General features: G+C 56.2%; 8 protein-coding genes across 8 annotated transcripts; 1 reads left to right on the top strand and 7 right to left on the bottom strand.

Annotated features, from left to right (window-relative positions):
* Positions 1-948: 948 nt before the first annotated feature.
* Positions 949-3,445, bottom strand: P168DRAFT_290689 (uncharacterized protein). The gene has a single exon (XM_024837272.1). It carries the CDS (start codon positions 3,050-3,052, stop codon positions 1,100-1,102), a length of 1,953 nt encoding a protein of 650 aa, XP_024692122.1. The 5' UTR covers positions 3,053-3,445; the 3' UTR covers positions 949-1,099.
* snf4 (AMP-activated serine/threonine-protein kinase regulatory subunit SNF4) lies at positions 3,419-5,225 on the bottom strand (the record flags this gene model as incomplete). Its single annotated transcript, XM_024839467.1, has 6 exons — positions 3,419-3,816; positions 3,880-3,989; positions 4,042-4,398; positions 4,468-4,617; positions 4,719-4,842; positions 5,172-5,225. The coding sequence occupies 6 exons, from the start codon at positions 5,223-5,225 to the stop codon at positions 3,622-3,624; spliced, it is 990 nt and encodes a 329-aa protein (XP_024692121.1). The 3' UTR covers positions 3,419-3,621.
* A 906-nt stretch (positions 5,226-6,131) lies between these two features.
* On the bottom strand, positions 6,132-7,380 carry P168DRAFT_290687 (CRAL/TRIO domain protein). Its single transcript, XM_024837271.1, has one exon. The coding sequence runs from the start codon at positions 7,234-7,236 to the stop codon at positions 6,442-6,444; it is 795 nt and encodes a 264-aa protein (XP_024692120.1). The 5' UTR covers positions 7,237-7,380; the 3' UTR covers positions 6,132-6,441.
* A 318-nt stretch (positions 7,381-7,698) lies between these two features.
* P168DRAFT_318986 (DNA-directed DNA polymerase alpha subunit POL12) lies at positions 7,699-9,768 on the top strand (the record flags this gene model as incomplete). Its single annotated transcript, XM_024840243.1, has 3 exons — positions 7,699-8,021; positions 8,076-8,264; positions 8,313-9,768. 3 exons carry the CDS (start codon positions 7,699-7,701, stop codon positions 9,766-9,768), a joined length of 1,968 nt encoding a protein of 655 aa, XP_024692119.1.
* A 232-nt stretch (positions 9,769-10,000) lies between these two features.
* On the bottom strand, positions 10,001-10,594 carry P168DRAFT_327584 (Apc13 domain protein; the record flags this gene model as incomplete). Its single annotated transcript, XM_024841253.1, has 2 exons — positions 10,001-10,524; positions 10,588-10,594. 2 exons carry the CDS (start codon positions 10,592-10,594, stop codon positions 10,001-10,003), a joined length of 531 nt encoding a protein of 176 aa, XP_024692118.1.
* A 195-nt stretch (positions 10,595-10,789) lies between these two features.
* Positions 10,790-12,558, bottom strand: P168DRAFT_269817 (translation initiation factor eIF2B subunit delta). The gene is made up of 2 exons (XM_024835163.1): positions 11,930-12,558; positions 10,790-11,859 (listed from the first exon to the last, which is right to left on the bottom strand). The coding sequence occupies exons 1-2, from the start codon at positions 12,401-12,403 to the stop codon at positions 10,846-10,848; spliced, it is 1,488 nt and encodes a 495-aa protein (XP_024692117.1). The 5' UTR covers positions 12,404-12,558; the 3' UTR covers positions 10,790-10,845.
* Positions 12,559-13,362: 804 nt separating this feature from the next.
* On the bottom strand, positions 13,363-15,738 carry P168DRAFT_164133 (kinesin-3 family protein uncB). Its single transcript, XM_024832860.1, has 3 exons — positions 15,597-15,738; positions 15,234-15,523; positions 13,363-15,165 (listed from the first exon to the last, which is right to left on the bottom strand). The coding sequence occupies exons 2-3, from the start codon at positions 15,514-15,516 to the stop codon at positions 13,499-13,501; spliced, it is 1,950 nt and encodes a 649-aa protein (XP_024692116.1). The 5' UTR covers positions 15,517-15,523; positions 15,597-15,738; the 3' UTR covers positions 13,363-13,498.
* Positions 15,739-16,019: 281 nt separating this feature from the next.
* P168DRAFT_290683 (uncharacterized protein) lies at positions 16,020-16,469 on the bottom strand. The gene is made up of 2 exons (XM_024837270.1): positions 16,426-16,469; positions 16,020-16,374 (listed from the first exon to the last, which is right to left on the bottom strand). The coding sequence occupies exon 2, from the start codon at positions 16,362-16,364 to the stop codon at positions 16,110-16,112; it is 255 nt and encodes an 84-aa protein (XP_024692115.1). The 5' UTR covers positions 16,365-16,374; positions 16,426-16,469; the 3' UTR covers positions 16,020-16,109.
* Between the last annotated feature and the right edge of the window lie 802 nt (positions 16,470-17,271).

The raw sequence follows: 17,271 nt of genomic DNA, 5'->3' as shown, positions 1-17,271 counted from the left end.
ACAGCGCAAGTCATAATCATACGATGATCTCGACCAGGGAATTGTGTGTGTGATGCATAATGGAATACACCTGTTAAACACCACGGTGACCATCTCACGATTGTCATTGTTGTCCATACAAGTGACCTGCACAAGGGCCTGGAATATATATATATATATATATATATATAGAATGAGTGCGACACCAAACTGCTCAACAGCACTTGGCATAAGGCTTACCACGACTGATATCCCCGACAAAAGATAGCCAATGAGAAATAGAGAGAAGACGGTATGAATGTGGACAGTCAGAGAGAGTGGAAGAAAACGATACTATCGTGGAGGAAAAAGCAACACAGGTAAACAGTTGACAAGAACAACAACAACATCAACAAGAACAACAAAAACAACATGCCGTAGAGAACGGAACTTCCTAAACAGACAAGTCAGCGGAACAGACCAGTCAATCAATAATACCAACCAACCAACCAATCAACCAACCTCCCAGCTCATACAACCAGCCACTATACCCTCTCGATCGATCCATCCAATACGGTTTCAAGTCTGTTTGCTGCTCAGCGGGGTATCCACGATGTACTACTAGTACCAAGTACACTAATTATCCAAGTGGGGCCAGCCAGCCCTCTGGCCCTCATCGTTTTTCATTCTCAGGGCCTGGGTCTGGGTCTGGGTCTGTTTCACCTCAGTGTAGGTTCTGGGGTTTGATGGTCCAGCCCAACTTAGCTTAGCTTAATCGACGCGCACACACAGGGAGAGTTCGTGTTGGACGAGGAGGTTGACGATGGCGTCATGATTTTTGCCCGTTACCCCTCCCCTCTTTGTTGGGTGGTTAGTGGAGGGGTTGTGGATGATGGGATTACGTGTCGTGGTCTGTGTGTCTGTATGTTTATCGGGTCGAAGTCACACATAGACATAAAGACATCGCCAGAGGGGAAACGACAGATAGATGGATAGAACCGGTTTTCGAGTCATGTCATCTGCTAGTCTCTCCGGTTACCGGTTAGACACCTAAACAGGTGGGTCGATATGTACATCAACGCTAAACTGTAAACGATAACAAGAACAATCTCTCCGATGATGCAAGTCGATCAAAAGTACCCTATCCTCCTGACTTCGATTGGACCAGCTGTCGATTGATCCGTCGCCAGTTGTCGATCAGCATGCCGGCCACCCGCTGTCCTTCGATCTCCCTCTCCACCGCGGAGAACGCATCCGCCGTCCGTCCCGTCTGGCCTCGCAGCACGGGCTCCCAGGCCTGGATGAGACCGTCCAGACGATGACGGATCGCCCCCTCCGTCTCGCCGTCCCCTGCGACCAGGCTGGTGCAGAGCCCGATCACCCCGCAGAGCAGGTTGCGCTGGAGCGGGCTGGTGAGGGCGACGATCGCCAGTCCGATTCCCTGCACTCGCGCAGAGCTCCGTTCCACTCCCGAGTGGTGTCGATGATGGGAGAGGTCCACCAGTGCCTCGTATAGTCGCGACGACCCCAGTAGACCCCCCGGGAGCCCAGCCACCAGGGTCTTGAATGCCCACGCCACGCCCTGCACCTGCGACGCATGGTCGCTGGACCCGTCCGGTCGCAGCACCTCCTCTAGCTCCACCGGCATCTGACTGCGCCGGGTCGTTTCCTGGATCCGATCCTGCTCCCTCTCTGCCGAGCGCACCTGCCGCGCAAAGTACTCATACACCCGCGTCGCCGTTTTCGGGTCCCCCTTCTTCCAAAAAAGGTCATGCACATGAGGGCCTGCCAGCAGAACGATCAACCAAGGCCCAAGGGGAACTACGTCTAGCGTGGAAGAAACAGGAGAAGGGGGCTTACCAAACCGTCTCAGATACTTTGCCGTAGCCACGAAGCACACTGGCAGCCGCAGCGGTGCGGGCGCAAATTCCGGGGGCAGAAACAGAAAGCTATGCCCCCCCAGCCGAGCCAAATCTTCCAGTGGCTTGCCACAAAGCGAGGTCATCGCAGAGGCGGGAGAACGGACCCCGACCACAGTCCGACGCCGCCGTAGGGTCCGGGGTGGAGACACCGGCGAACCGAGCGACAAACTGGATCGCATGCTGCGGATGCGCACGAGCACCCGGTCCCGTCGCCGTGGCACCGTCTCGTCCGTGCGATCGAGTTCCGCATCCTCCCCGTCCGGTGGCACCGGTAGGGGCACGAACTGAAATTTGCCCGCCAATTCATTGAAAGCGATCGCGGCCGCCTGTCGGTCCAACCCACCCGACCACCGACTCTCCTTGGAGACACTGCGAGGCAGGCCCGAGCTCTCCGTGGATGAGCTGCCGCAATGACAGGCCGGCAAGGTGATCTCATCCACATCGCGCTCCACAGGCTCGGGAAAGAAGTCGAACGGCACGTCCGCGTACAAAAACCCGGGGTTGGCCTGGACCACCGGCGCAGTCGTCACCGGGGGATCGTCCGATCGAGTGGAGTCGGGCCCAGCGTCTTCAAAGATCAGGTCCCGATCGACGGTGGGAATCGGGGTCAGGGTACGCCGCGACGGATGGTGGGAGACCGTCACGGCAGTCAGATCGGACACGGTCGTCCGGTCGCTGGGCTTGCGGGAGCTGGGATCCTCGCTCAAGAAGCTGGCGCACGGGACCAGGTGTCCGTCAGCCCTATCCCCAGGGTTGATGGGGGCATGGCAAGCGGACCGATCGGGCACGGGGAAGGCCTCCCACGCAGCTTTGTCACGGCCACGGCGAGAACGGAGAAGGGTCACCCAACCGGTCAGTCGCCGAATGCTCCTCGGAGGACGCGTAGACTCTGTGGATAATAGGCCATTTCTGGGGGAATCCCGATGTCGAGCCGAGCTGGTAGGGTGAAGTCGCCGAGCCGACCGATCGAAATCAATCTCTCCCTCGCAAGGCGCATTCTGCAATCCGTAAACCATCGACCTTTCCACGGCCTCTCTCGATGACGATGCCCCAAGAAGTCGATGCGGCGCACCACCGTCTGACCTCTCATCTAGGCGGAGTAGGGGGGTCCCAAACTCAGTGCTGGTGGCGCCCGACCGTCGGGAGAATAAGTTCTCAAAGAGTCGTCCCATTTTTGTGCAACAACTGTAGACAATTTCAATATATGGAAAGAAGATGCGTCTGCTGATGTGTTGGCAACGTACTGGGTAGATGGAGGATGTCGTTATGAGAACCACCAAGGTTTTCAAGGTCGTCCCTTCCTTGGATGTGACTGATCCTAGGTATTCTTTCATTTCAGTAAAGTGGTGTTTTGCCTGCATTCACTGGTCAGGAGACTGGTCCAGGGTGAATGGGACAGCGCTCGTTGCTTCCCTCATATACGACCGTTCACCAGGAGCAGGTGCCAAGACCTCATGGAAAGCAGTATGGATCAAAGACAGTGATGATATGACATGACTCTAAAACAACAGACAAGGAATTTATATAAACAGAATAAAGTCTATTTCAAGCCAAACGCCAATGCTAGGTCATGATCGGTGCGGTCCCCATCCGGTAGATCAACCGTACCGTACCATGCCTTCTTTGCTTATCTTTTCAATTCACAATAACCCGCTGTGGAACACATAGTCCGCTGCCAGCCAGAGACTGGAAGCTACTCGAAGAACGCCATTCCCATGCAATTTGTACGCCTGAGCTTTCTTTAATGAGGCCGCCATGACTCGTCACTTTCACCCTCGAGGAGAATGTATTCCAGGATGTCGCTGAGAGTGAGGACGCCCTTCAGCCGGAAGTTGTCGTCTACCACGACCAGTCGGTGCACGCGGGATTTGCGGATGGTGTCGAAGATGGTGTCCAGCCCATCATTCAACGAGCATGTGTAGATTCCGGGGAAGTCCTGGACAAAAAGATCAGCGGGGAAAAGCCCTCCAACATGCGCTTCGGAAGAAATGCAACTCACCGGAGATCGCTTTTTCAGCGCTTCGCCCACCGTAAGACTCAGATCATCGTACACCCCACCTTTGATCAGGGTCACCACGTCGACCGCTTCAAAAACATTGTAGAGAACACCTAGCGCGCGTCAGTACGGCGGATACACGCGCTCGGGACCGGACCCTCCTACCTTCGGAATTCAGGATCGGCACGCTGGATATGCTTCGTTCCACAAAGATATGAATCACGTCGATGACTGGGGTATCCATGGAGGCGGTGGCCACGTTGTCGTAGGTGCCCAGGAGGATCTCCCCCAACGATTTGCGCAACCGCTGCGTGTCGCTGACATTGACGGCGACAAACTTGAGGATGCGGTACTGGGTGACGACGCTGAGGACGTGGGATCGATCGGTCTGGCTGTCGTTGGTGACGAGGGGAATGCGACGGGCGCGGGACTGCAGCATGCGGCGACAGGCCTCATACAGGGGGCGTTCGGGATCGATGGAGATGGTCTCTGGAGGCGCGACGCCTAGCGCTTTTTCGACCTCTAGACCGCTGTATGTTAGGGTCTCTTGTCATGCACGCGGGGGGTGGCAGTACACGTGGACCGACGCACCTCGGAGACTATCCAATCGGAACTGATCGATCTGATCCAGGGCGGCAGGGTTCTGGAAGTAGTACTGAATGACATTGATGTAGTCGGAGGTGGTCAGCAGACCGGCGAAGGTGGAGGACTTGGAGTCCCATAACGGCGCGGAGACGATGCCTAACGGTGACACCCGGCAAGGGGCCGACGTCAGCATAAAACCCAATTTTTCGAGCGCACGGCGCGGCGCGTTGCGCGAACGGGGGAGAAGAAGAACATGCCATTCTGGATGAGGATATTTAGAGACTCCTTGACGGACAAGGAGGTATCGAAGATTATGAGGCGGAAACTAAGCGGGAGGACATCGTAACTGGTCCGGGCCTTGAGAAAGATGCGAATGGCGCGCTACAGAGAATATGAAGGGGAGAAGGAACTCTATTAGTCAAGATCTCTCCGGATTTTGACGATTGACAAGTCGCGAAAGAAATTACAGGCGACATGCAGGGGCGGCAGCTCTCACGGAGGCCGCCAGGTGCCGCAAGGACCCGCCAGCTCCCGTGTGCGCGCCAGAGGGGAAGAAGAAAAACTGGGATGGAAACAGAAAAGTCCAGCCAGACCAGACAAGGGAAAAGAGAAGAGAAAGAAGCAAACAGCGATAGAAATATTGAATTCAATTTAAAGAGAGAGAGCAAAATATATCACGCGACAGGAGAGGGGAGGAGAGGAGGACTCACCAGACCCTCGCGCTCTTCGCGATCGATGGCCCTGTCGGGCTGGGTGGGGGGCATTGGAGGGGTGTCGCGAATAGACGATTGTTGATCGTGATTCGAGTATGAAAGGGGGAAGGACAACTCGTGTTGAAGTAGAGAGGGAATGACGAGAGATGAGGTTGTGGATCCTGTCGAGAGCTCTGAGGGAAGGTTGAATTGAGGGGAGTAAGTGGGAGAAGAAGAGAGAGGGAGAGAGAGAGAGAGAGAGGATGACGGTGGAGTTGGACCGTCTGGCGGGCGGTGACCCGGTTGGGTATGATCGTCTTAACAATTGATTCTTCTATATTACCTGATTTTATTCTGTATTTTTGGATTATATTAGTATCTAATATGGATTTTGTGATAATTATACTTAATTCATATTGATCCTCTTCTACTCGTGGGGAAGCATATGATCTGTACGCATTGGGGCTATTGGGATCCACATGTCTATATCACTATTAAGTATCAACAGCACGACTACGTACAGGACTTGGTAAAAGGTACTCCTGAAGTACAGGCACTCCACTGCAAGCTCTTGTAATACTATTGCCCCTCGAACTATCTGCAACCCCTGATCATGCCATCCAACGTCATGGGAAGTACAACCCCGCTGGTCACGTGATGTCTATATACCTATAGATGGAGACGATGGAGACGAAGTGGAGGAGGGGAATGCGCCTGCTCTATTATCGACGTATCATATAGAAGGTATATACACGACTCGACATCAGTCAGCGTTAATCTATATCTATAAACGGTCCATATCAAGATCAAATCAACCATGCATGCACTCGACGCCGGATTCGAATCAAGCAAGCTCATCTGCGATATCAACGATAGGAGTATTAAGGAAAAGACAAAGAAAGGGGACAAAAAAGACAGAAGAAAAAGGAGAAGACAAGAGAAAAAAAAAAAAGAAAAAAAAAAAAAAAAAATCATGCAGTCGATTCCTCGCCCGACGCCACGCGCGGCCCCTCTCCCGTCTTCAAATAGTTCTCGTACTCGCCGATGTGCTTGCCGTTTTGAACCCAGCGCTCGCGGTAGGCCTGGCGCTTCTGATCGGCCATCGCGGTCATCGCGGGCCAGTAGATCGAATGGTCGTAGCGGAACTCGACATCGCCGCCCATCGACTTCATCAGCTGGCCCGACGGGACGTGTTGGCACAGATCCTCGTTGAACTTGAGCTTCTGGCGCGTGTGGGGGTCGATGAACGGGGTGATCAGCTTGAAGAAACCCATGACCATGAAGGGCACTATGATTGTCTCATCGTCAGTATATCAACCCAAAAGATCAGGCAGAGAAGAAAGGAAAAGAGAAGTGGCATACTGTTAATCACCAAGGCGCGCCCCAACCGCTCCGGATAATGGTTCTGCAGAAAGTTGAGCGTCTGCTTGGCCTGGCCGACGCTGGCGTTCTGCCCCGACTTGGTCTCGTTGTAGTTGACGATCAGCGCCAGCGTCTCCTGGTCGGGCCCCATGATGTCAATCACCCGCTCCAGCATGTACACCAGATGCTCGATCTGTCGGTCGCTCTTCTCCGTGTTCTGGTTGGACGGCAGCAAGTACAGACAGGGCCGCGCGTGAATGTCGTACCCCAGAATCACCTGCTTCCCCGTCTCGTTCTCCACCGAGATGTAATCCTCCGTCAGCTTCGCGACCCCGTACTCGCGCCGCCAGGTCAGCGTGCGCTGTAGCCGCCCGATCGCCTCGGGCACGTTCCACTTGGTCGCCCGCAGGTAGCGCAGCAGGCACTCGCGCGTCAGAAACAGGCGCTCGTCGTCGGTGATGGGCTCCACCGCGGCATTCTTCGCCGCCGTGGTCGGCACCGTCGTCCACTGGGACACGGCTCTCAACACGGTGTCATATTTGGCTTGTTGGTCGGCCGTGAGTGGGGCCGGCGTTTCGGGCTTGGAGGTATCCAGGGGGAGGGCGAACGGTTTCTGGACGAGACCGTCGGCCGCGGAGACGGGGAGGGACAGTTGACTGCCGTTCGGAACGGCCTCAGGAGAGACCGTCGTGCTGACAGGGGTTTCGGAGGGAGTAGTCATAGTGGATCAATGTGTGTTGGGTTGGAATTGTTCAAAAAAGACCGACCGGGGAGGAAGAGCAGGCAAAGGGGGCAGTGGAAGCTCTTATAGAAGCATCGAACGTGTCCACTCTCTGACCGGTTTGTTTCATGCGGCAGATTCTCCTCCTTTGCTTTTTTCCCACCTTTTTTAAAATTACGTTTTTCTCGGCATGATTCACGTATCATCCGAGATCGACAGATCCCTGGCCGATCCTATTCTTACCATTGGACCAGAATAGAAATAGATTTGCTCTGGTGAGAATTCGGTCTTTGCGCATTACCTGTTTGGGTTGTCGGGCATTTCAAGGCGGTCAGTCCTTTAAGGAAGGCGGTCGGTACTTAATGGATCCGACGCGTGAGATCGCGGGACGCGCCGACCTCTTCGCATTTGGCATCATCTTTTTTACCCCAGACCCTCGAGAACCCTGGTTGATAGGTAGACATGGGTGACACGGCGGAGATCAATGAGCTCTTCGCTCCTGCGGCCCCCGATGGCCTCCCGAAAGATATTCTCACCGAGCTACAGTCCATCCTCCGCGTCCACTCGATCGCCCCACAGGAACTATTCTACAAATGGGAGTCCTACTGTTTGAAGATGGGGGAGGAGACGAAGATGGATCTCGAGACGGTGCGCCTCTTCAAGCGAGATGTTCAGGACGGTCTCGAGCGCGAGACTCGCGGCCGCGGAGGGCGACAGACGGCCGAGAAGAAGCTCCCGCAGACAGCGACCCCGCGAGCCGCTACCACGTCCGATGTGTTCGGCATGTAGGTCGGAATCAGGCCCCCAAAGCGTTGGTGATGAGAGGCTGATGTGTCCAGGCTCGACGGTCTGACCCCCGGAGCAGCGCATGGTCGGACACCTAACAGCGCCAATGTTGCCAAACGGAAGGCGGACTTTTCGTCCCCCACGGCACCGAAATTGGGCAGGATGAATGGTCTGGAGTCGCCTGGTGCGAAAACCCCGAGTAAACTGGCCAACGGTAGTAGTATTAGCTCGGCGGACACCCAGTATGTTGCGACTGCACCATGCATCCATACCACCGTCTAACACAGCAGGTCGATTCCCTTCGCGGACCGCCCTAACCCCGGCCAAACCGTCGAGACCCTCAACTCCCACCTGCCACCCCCCGAACCCCCGCTGGCGCCATACTCGGAATCACGAATCAAACCCACCGCCAACACGGACCTGAAGAAGTTTGCGTACAAGCCCATGGCCATGCGCCTCGCCGAGGTGTCCGAGATCCTCGACGACCGGATCGACGAGTTCACGGCGCTGTTCGAGAAGCACTACGCCTCCGAGGACATCACGATCGGCAGCGCAGGCACGCAGAGCACCAGTGAGATCGTCGCGATCGGGCGCGTCGCCTCCGACACCATGGAGGGCAAACTCAACCCGGCGTCGCTGGTGCTGGAAACGTCGCGACGCACGGGGGCGGGCCTCCGCGTGCCGCTCAACGTGGACTCTATCCCGTCAGCCAACTTCTTCCCGGGCCAGATCGTCGCCCTCCGTGGCATCAACGCGTCCGGGAACTACTTCTCCGTCAAGGAGGTCCTCCCCACGCCGTTACTGCCGCCCGCCGCCTCCTCGACGGTGACCATCGACAACGTCAACGAGCGACTCGAAGCAACCGGCGGATCGTCCCCGCTGAACGTGCTCGTCGCGACAGGGCCCTACACGGCAGACGACAACCTCGCCTTCGAACCGTTAAACGAGCTGTGCAAGAACGCCGCGGACAGCGGGGCGGACGCACTCGTGCTGCTGGGCCCGTTCCTGGACATCGAGCACCCACACGTCGCCGCAGGGGACTTTGACTTTCTCGATGGCACGCCGGGCTTCGACCCAGACACGGCCACCCTCGCAACGGTATTCCGCCACTGCGTGACCGCGCCGCTCCAACGACTCGCCGCGGCGGTCCCCAACGTGACAATCATGATGGTCCCCTCCGTGCGCGACGCTGTCAGCCGACACGTATCATGGCCACAAGAGCAGCTCGGCAAGAAAGAGCTAGGCCTGCCCAAACAAGTCCGCATGGTGTCCAACCCGGTAACACTATCCCTCAACGAAACGGTCGTCGGAATAAGCGCGCACGACGTGCTCTCCGACCTGCGCCGCGAGGAGGTGCTACACGGCCGCCCCGCCGAGGGCAACCTGCTGTCGCGGCTATCCAAGTACCTGATCGAGCAGCGACACTTCCAGCCGGTCTTCCCGCCGACGTCGCAGCCCAGCCTGTCGGGGACGGGCGCCATGCTCGACGCCAGCTACATGAAGCTGGGCGAGTGGTGGAATGTGCGGCCGGACGTGCTGATCGTGCCGAGCGCGCTGCCGCCGTTCGTCAAGGTCGTGGATAGCGTGCTGGTCATCAACCCGGGGACGCTGTCCAAGCGCCGCGCGCCGGGGACGTACGCGCAGCTGGCGATCCATCCGCGCGAGCTGGCGGAGGACGAGCGCGAACAGAAGCATGTCAGTCACAAATTGTGGGAGCGGGGGCGGGTTGATATCAAACGGATATAAGTTGATTGCTTGAATTATGGAATGGCGTTGGTCATCTTTATACATTACGACATAGTACTTTACTTTATATTCTCCAGTATCATATCATTCATTAACCATACCTTCATATGAACCATATACCTTATGAACCATATATCTCCATATCACCATATCATACAATCAATCAATCAATCAATCAATCAACAGAGACAAAGAAGCCTACCGCATCATAACAACCCCCCTCCTCCCCCCATCAACCTCCCCCCTCCCTAACCCTAACAACAGCCCCTCCCCTCCCCCCAGCACCTCCTCTCCCACCACTGCCACCACCACCCCCAGAACTCACTAACCCCTCGAGCCCCAAATCCCTCCAAACCCCCTCCCTCCTCCTCTCCATCGCCCTCGTAATCCCAAACGCAGCATGCTGATCAGGAACCACATCGTCCTCGTCCTCGGGGTTAGGAGGCTGGAACTGCGGCGCGACGTACACGTCTTCGATGGGCAGGAAGGACGGGATCGTCGTTGTTGTTGAGCCGCTGTTGCCGTAGGTGACTGTGTGGGTTGTTGTTGTTGGGGCGCCGTTGGGCCCGGCGTTGTCGTTGTCGTTGTTGTGGGGTGGGGGGTGGGCAGGGAGGGGGAGGATGTTGATGCTGTGAAGTTTGTGGAGGAGGTGGAGGTTGAGGAGAAGGGGGAGGTATGTGGGCGCGTGAAGTCTTCGAAGTGGTCTGCTAGGTGCGGGTGGTGCATGTGCAGGTAGGTTGCTGTTGAGTCTTTGCTCTGTGGGGGGTTAGTTGTTTGATTTTTGGATTGGTGTGGGTGGGAGGGTGGGGATGGGTTTACGGACCATTTTGAAGGGATGTTCTGTGTCTGTGTTGAATGCGCGCTGTGTGGTTCTGTTGTGGTAGATTGTTTATGGTGTTGATATAGTTGGAGTGGTGTTTTCCAGGTTGTTGATGTTGATGGATTGAGGGAGATTAGATACGAAAGTCCGGCAGTACCTCACCGCCTATTCCTATCTCTATACTGGAACACTACTAAGGTTACCTTAGGTATTGTATAACCCATTCTATCTATCATGACAATACTGAAGTTAAGAAATCACATATTCGTACTCATCCGGTGCACAACAGGCACCGCGCTGGGCGGCAGACTCCCCATCTCCGTCACTACCATGTCCACGTACTGCGCCGGTGTCACATCGTACATGATGTTCAGCAGCTGCAGATTGGGCGTCTCTTTCCAGTTCGCCAGCGGCGAGGCGTTGGATGGAAACTCGGTCGCTGCGCTCTGAGCACTGTGTGCTGTCTGGTTGGCCTTCCCGCCCTTCTTGGTTTCCTGCTCTGCGGCAGCGGCGGCGGCGGCGGCGGCGGCAGGGTCGGGCAGCCCGGTCAGCTGCTGCGGGGCCTGCACCTCCACCAGCTCGTCGGCGTCGGCGAGCTCGTTGACCACGATGCTGTCCAGTGCAACCCGGTCCGTGAATTTGACAGTCTCGCAGCACACGATGACGGGCACCTCGACGCCGCCCGCGCGCTCCTTGGCCGACATGGCCACAAGAGCCGTCCCGACCCGCGAGTACAAGCGGCCGTTACTGGTCATGGCGTGAGCGCCCAGGAACACCTTGGTGGCGTCCTTGATGGCGTGGCTGATGCCGTGGACGAGCGTGTACTGCACGTCGAGTCCCGCGGCGACCAGGGCGCGCGCCATATGCTTGCCCTCGAACAGCGGGCGCGAGTCGATCACCGACACGCGGAACCGCTTGCCCTCGCGGGCTGCTGCGAGCAGCGTCTGCTTGACGAGCGAGCTGCCTGCGTACGTGACGATGACGTCGCCATCCTGGATCTTCTGCGCCGCGCTGCCGGCGATCACCTGGTCCGCGACTGTGATCTTCTCCCGGATGAAGCTGTCGATGAATTCGCTGAGGGCGGCCTTGGCTTCGGCCTCGGGGACGGACGGGTCGATGGACGCGATCTCCAGTTTCAGGGCGCGGATCGCATTGCCCTGGCTGATGGACAGCGGGCGACACGTCGAGAGGTAGCTGATCTGGTGCGAGAGGTGGGTGGTCAAGTGGCGGGAGAGCGAAGTTCCGAGAGGGGTGGTATACGCCTCGATGACCTGTTCAATGAATGAGCTGTTGTCCCATAAAATGAATTGAAATAAGAATGGAAAAAGAAAGCAGACATACTCGCTTGAAAGCCAACAAGGTAGCAACGCAGCGCGCACTACTCCCACACACCACATAGTCTCTCATCTGCAGACCCAGCGCCAACACAGCCGGATGCACCTCCTTCCCAGCACCCGCGACGCTCGTGCGCCGCGGCTGTCCATACAGATGCCCAAAGACGGCAACATTCTTGTTCTCCACGGGCCGCTTCTTCGCCTCGGGACCGCCCTGCGTCGACCCCCTCCGCTGCTGCTGACGCTGGCCCTTCTGTCCGCCCGCACCGGCGTCCTTACCACCGGCTGCACCCCCCGCGCCGGCGCCCTTCTTGCCCGCTCCGTCCTTGGGACCGGGTGTCCCGCCGGTGGCTTCGCGATCGGCGCGCTCGCGGGCGCGACGGGCGGCCTTTTCGGCCTTGGCTTTCTTCTTGAGTTCCGCGCCGGATACTTTCTCTGCCGCTGGGTCGGCGGCGGGTTTCTTGTCTGCGGGGGCGGACATCTCGGCTGGAGGGGTTGGTTGCTGGGTGGGCGGAGGGGTGGGCGTTGTGGTGGGGGTCGTGCCGGATCGGGGGTGGACATGGTGGGAGAGAGAGTGGAAGGAGGGGAGGGGGTTAGAAATTGGCCGTCAGAGTGGGCGAGTAATTGAATGCACGACTAGTCCCCAAGTGGAGTGGAGGGATCAAGAAACCAAAGGCAGGAGGTGATTGGAATGGAAGAATATTGGCGTGAAGTGGATCGAGGTGAATGACTCAAATGAAAATCAGATGATGCATCCAGCATGCATGTTAGTCATGCTGCATAGGCATAACTCTATTGTGCAAACCGATCACATGACTGATACCGATCATCTTTACTTCTACCTCACTTCGACTTCACTTCGACTTCTATCCTTGATCTCTCGTGCGACTCTTATTACCTTCTACCTGCTCTATACTATTGGAATAGCACAAACAGTGAATGATGACACCAGCCATCACAAGTTGATGCAGGTGCTATCTAAGACTCCAAAGAAACGAGCAGGAGACTGTCTTCTCGAGAGCTTCCTGACTATCCATCTTGGGACAACAGCATTGGATCGGTTGTAAGACTCAAAGTACAGTTCCAGGCAAATTGGCAGCGTTGTATTGTTACGATTACGTCTCAATGATTTCACATGGGGTAGACGGTCTCCATATAATGCATGAAGAATTCCATACAACCTGCTCCCCACGCCTGACTGGGCCTATTTTCCAGTCTCAAACCCACTGGAGAAGGAATAAAACCTAGAGAACGCCGATAATAATACAAATCGCAAAATACAGATGCCATGACACTTTCAATCATCGTGACATGTATGTCCTCAGGCTGCGAATTGAAAACCTGGTAGAACGAGTCTGTCTACTAATCTCATCTCCATACACGAAAAATTCCATGACGAACCATCCATAAAGTCAAAGAAAAAAGAAGGAAAAAGTATGTATCATAATTACCCAGCATGGCATGCATAATCACATAAAGTCATAAACAAAGACAACCGCACCATAATCCCACCAACGCCAAAGAGACATCCGACCTAACAGGGAATTGAAACATGATAGAAGAAGAGAAGAAAGTATCATCGCGTATTAGTCCATATGTCCCCCAATGCCCGTCTTTTCTTGCGTCCCGCCGGGTTGGGATGTCGGAACCGTTCGTGGTCCGTGGCCAGCTTGCGTTTGAACATGCTCAGATCGCCTAGGAGATTCTCCATGTCGGCTTGCATCTCCTGCGCGTCGGCGTCCCCATCGCTGGTGGCAGCCCCGTCCTCCCAGACTAGATCGGGCGTGCCTTGCCAGTCGGGCGACCCCGACCGCTCCAGGTCGTAAGATGGTGACTCGCACACCGGGGAAAGACTCTCGCGGCCGCGTCGTGGCTCGATCGTCACCGGGGGTATCGGATTCCGGAGGCTGTCCAGGGCTAGCTTGAGGTGGTTGCGCAACGCTTCGTTCTCCGTCTGCAGTTGACGGATCTTGCACTCGCTGACCATCTTGGTCTCCTCCATTAGGCGCTGCATCTTCTCGACCTGCGACTGGTAGTCCTCGAGCCGTTCCGTCTGCAGTTCGGTTTCGCGCCGGTTGGCTGCCGCCTGCGATACACTGAGCTGCAGCGATCGTATCGTCTCCGCCATCTCGGCGATCTGTTGGTCGCGCTCCGCCGCGGACAGGTGGTCCTGGTTGACGCGTGCGCGCGTGCGGATGTGCTTGGCCTGGTCCGCGTACCGCAACGTCGACAGGGTCTCCTCGTAATCCGTCGGCGATATGCACGCGATCATGGCTGTCTTGGAGTTCCCGCCCAGACTATCTTTGAGTAGCCACGTGAGGATCGAGTCTCGGTACGGCACCACGTCCCGGCCCTTGCGCTTGCCGCCGGGACGCGGCGTCCCCCCGGCGCGTGGGTCAGCCAACGCGGCGATCACGCGGCCCAGTGTTGTCAGGGACTTGTTGATGTTGGAGCCTTCGCGCAAACGCTGACCCGTGGCTTCGGTAGATTTGGCCCGTTCCGAGCCGGCCAGATCGACCAGCCGGATGCGCGCGGTGCGTTCCGTGGTCTCGTCTGTCGACAGGTCGTGGTGGATCTGTTTTAACGTGATGGTAAAGACGGCGTGGGATCGCGACGAGGTGTCGTTCATCTTGGTGCTGGCCGTCGTCCGCGACACATCCCCCTTGCGCATGAATTTCATCAGCTCTGTGAAATTCCGGACCGTCACCTCGGTCAAGTCCTTGACATACGGGCCCTCGGCGGGGGACTCGCGAATGCGCAGGTAGTGCGGCGGATCGGTGCGCGGCACCAAGAGGTCGCGGACGTGCTCGTTGTAGACCTCGAAGTAGGAGACGCGCACATTGAAGCTGACATCCGGCGACTGGGCGCCCTCTATGCGGTCGAAGAGGTCCTCGCAGGTGCGGGGGATCAGCCCGGGGCGGTCGGGCGTGCCCATCATGGTGTAACTCTTGCCGGACCCCGTCTGTCCGTAGGCGAAGATGCACGTGTGGTACCCTTCAAAGTTGTGATCCAGGAATTCCTCACCCAGGCAGTTGTAGACGTCCTCTTGTCCGGCATAGTGCGCGTCGTCTTCATCATGCGACCAGAACGAGTTGTCGAAGATAAACGACTTGTCCTCGAGCACCTTGCCGCGCGCCTGCGACTTGGGCTTTCCGTTGTCCTGATGATTGGGAGGGGCCTTGAGTTTCGTCATCTGGGTGTCAGGGTCCATGGTGATCAGACACGGGGCATCGCGCGCGAGTTCTGCACTCCATTAGCCATCAATCGCGGGGAAGGGGGAGAACTTCACCCGTCCTCCTTGAGTAACCCACCTCGAGGTAGGAAATTTCTGACACGGACCACTACGCGCACGTTGCCCGCAGGCGACGGGCTGGCTATGCCATCGCCTCGCGCGGGTACCGCGACACCCTGACGGGCGCGCAGAGACGGGCTAGAAGCCGTGGAGCGAAGGGCGGCGGAGGAAGCGGTGGTGGAGTAGGCGGAGGGAGTGGTGATGCCCGTCACCGACGACATGCCGGAGGTCGAGGCGCACGACTGCGAGCCCAGGCCGGGGCCCGGACCCAGGGAATGATAGAGACGTGGGTCCAGGGACATCTCCCGGCTGTGAAGCGTCAAAAACTGTATAAACTGAGCGACGGCGTCGCGATGGCGAAGCAATAGATGATGGTACATACAGGCCGGTGTACCAGTGGATCCCAAAGGATCGTCACTGCCGGAATGATAAAGAAGAAGAGCTGCGAGGAAGTCGTAAGGGAGAGCGTGAGGAAACGGGCCGTGCGAAGTGCATCCGAGGGACTATATCAGAAGAAGGAAGGAGCCAAAAAGTATGATCAAGGGGGGGAAGGAATAATTCAAATGAAGAAAAGATCGGATAAAGAATGTTAACCCTGACAACGAGGCATAGATGAGCCCACACGAATGAATGATGGATGGAATGTGGATGAAGATGAAGGTTAAGTTGGAGATCAAGACTCCTGGTTTGGATTTTGCCTGATCAGGCAGGTGGGTGCCTGGGGCAGCGATGACTTGGCGACGGGTGACGTTGCCATGGCAATCCTATAGATCTCTACGACGCTCCATCGTTCGATATTTACTGACTGAGTGAAGTAGCATTTCGTACTGTCGCCTATTTGACACGATTAAAGAGTGTGCCTCAGTAATAAAACCCCCATGCATATGCACCCGATTTACTCAAAATCTTTCGTGGCCGCTTCGTAGGCATCCGCCTCGTCCCTTCTGCCCTTGCCGATGTTCTCGCCATCCGTGAACGCATATCGGTCATCGACGATGTGGCCGTCCTTATCGACGGTGGTTTCAAAGTACTCCTCGGGGTTCAACTTGTTGACGTCGGGCTCATGGGGGTGGGGAGCACCCATGTCCATGCCGGTCTTCTCCTGGGCTTTTTGTTGAGCCGATCGGGCGTACTGCTTGGCTGTGTCCATGGTGGATGTTCTAAAAGACGTTAGATCGCCAGATCAAGTCAGATCTCGGAGGAAAACATACGTGGTGTGGATAGATTAACTGTAAGATTCTTCTTCACGATGTTGCTTTGATAGTGTGTCTCTGAAGCGGGCGATGGTCATGTTTTACGACTGCGGTGGCAAGACCATGATGCGGTGATGACGCCGACATGGCGCCCCCCTCCTTTCTCCGCATCAGGGATACCCCAGAAACCGGGGTCGCTGATGCGTTGACCGGTTGATTTGAGTTTCTGATTGATGGATGGATGATGATGATTTCATTGTTCCATCAGCCTAGGCTGATGAAGTAGAACAGATGTTAGCTTGGCTACGTGGCAAGGTGTCTGTTGTACTGACTATGTCATTCTTGTATCACTCTTGCCTCTAACATTGACACAACCATCAAGTCGAAGGACAATTGGAATCTAATCCGATGGGAATGGATCTTGAAGTCATCCAGATCGATCGGAGCGGATCGGAAGGACCCGTATAGATCCGTCACGATTAGTAATCGTGATCGCATCTCATCTCCGTCAGCTGATCTGATCTGGTGTCGTTTTGATATCGTTGTTATATGGGATAATATTGCCATGTTGCATGAGGATAAGTCTGGGATTGAAGGATATCAACCGATCTATCGATCACTCACAATGTGATTCTCAAGGCATCACCAATCAAATATAGCTTCAGCCCTATCGGTGGGGCGTGGAGCTGATCCACCGTGCAGCATCCATGTCGCTTGTCTGGCAGTGGTCTGGATGTCGACATTCAGAGCAAGAATTGAATCCTTCGGAACCCTGACCTGACTCCTTGACTGACATGCCTCAAATGCGTCAGAGCGCGGGCAAGGTATCTAGGATGTCGGAAAGAATGCCACACCGCGAACCCG

The sequence above is a fragment of the Aspergillus campestris genome (assembly GCF_002847485.1).
Source record: "Aspergillus campestris IBT 28561 chromosome Unknown P168scaffold_7, whole genome shotgun sequence".
Lineage (NCBI taxonomy): Eukaryota > Fungi > Ascomycota > Eurotiomycetes > Eurotiales > Aspergillaceae > Aspergillus > Aspergillus campestris.
This window is presented reverse-complemented; position numbering and strand designations above follow the sequence as displayed.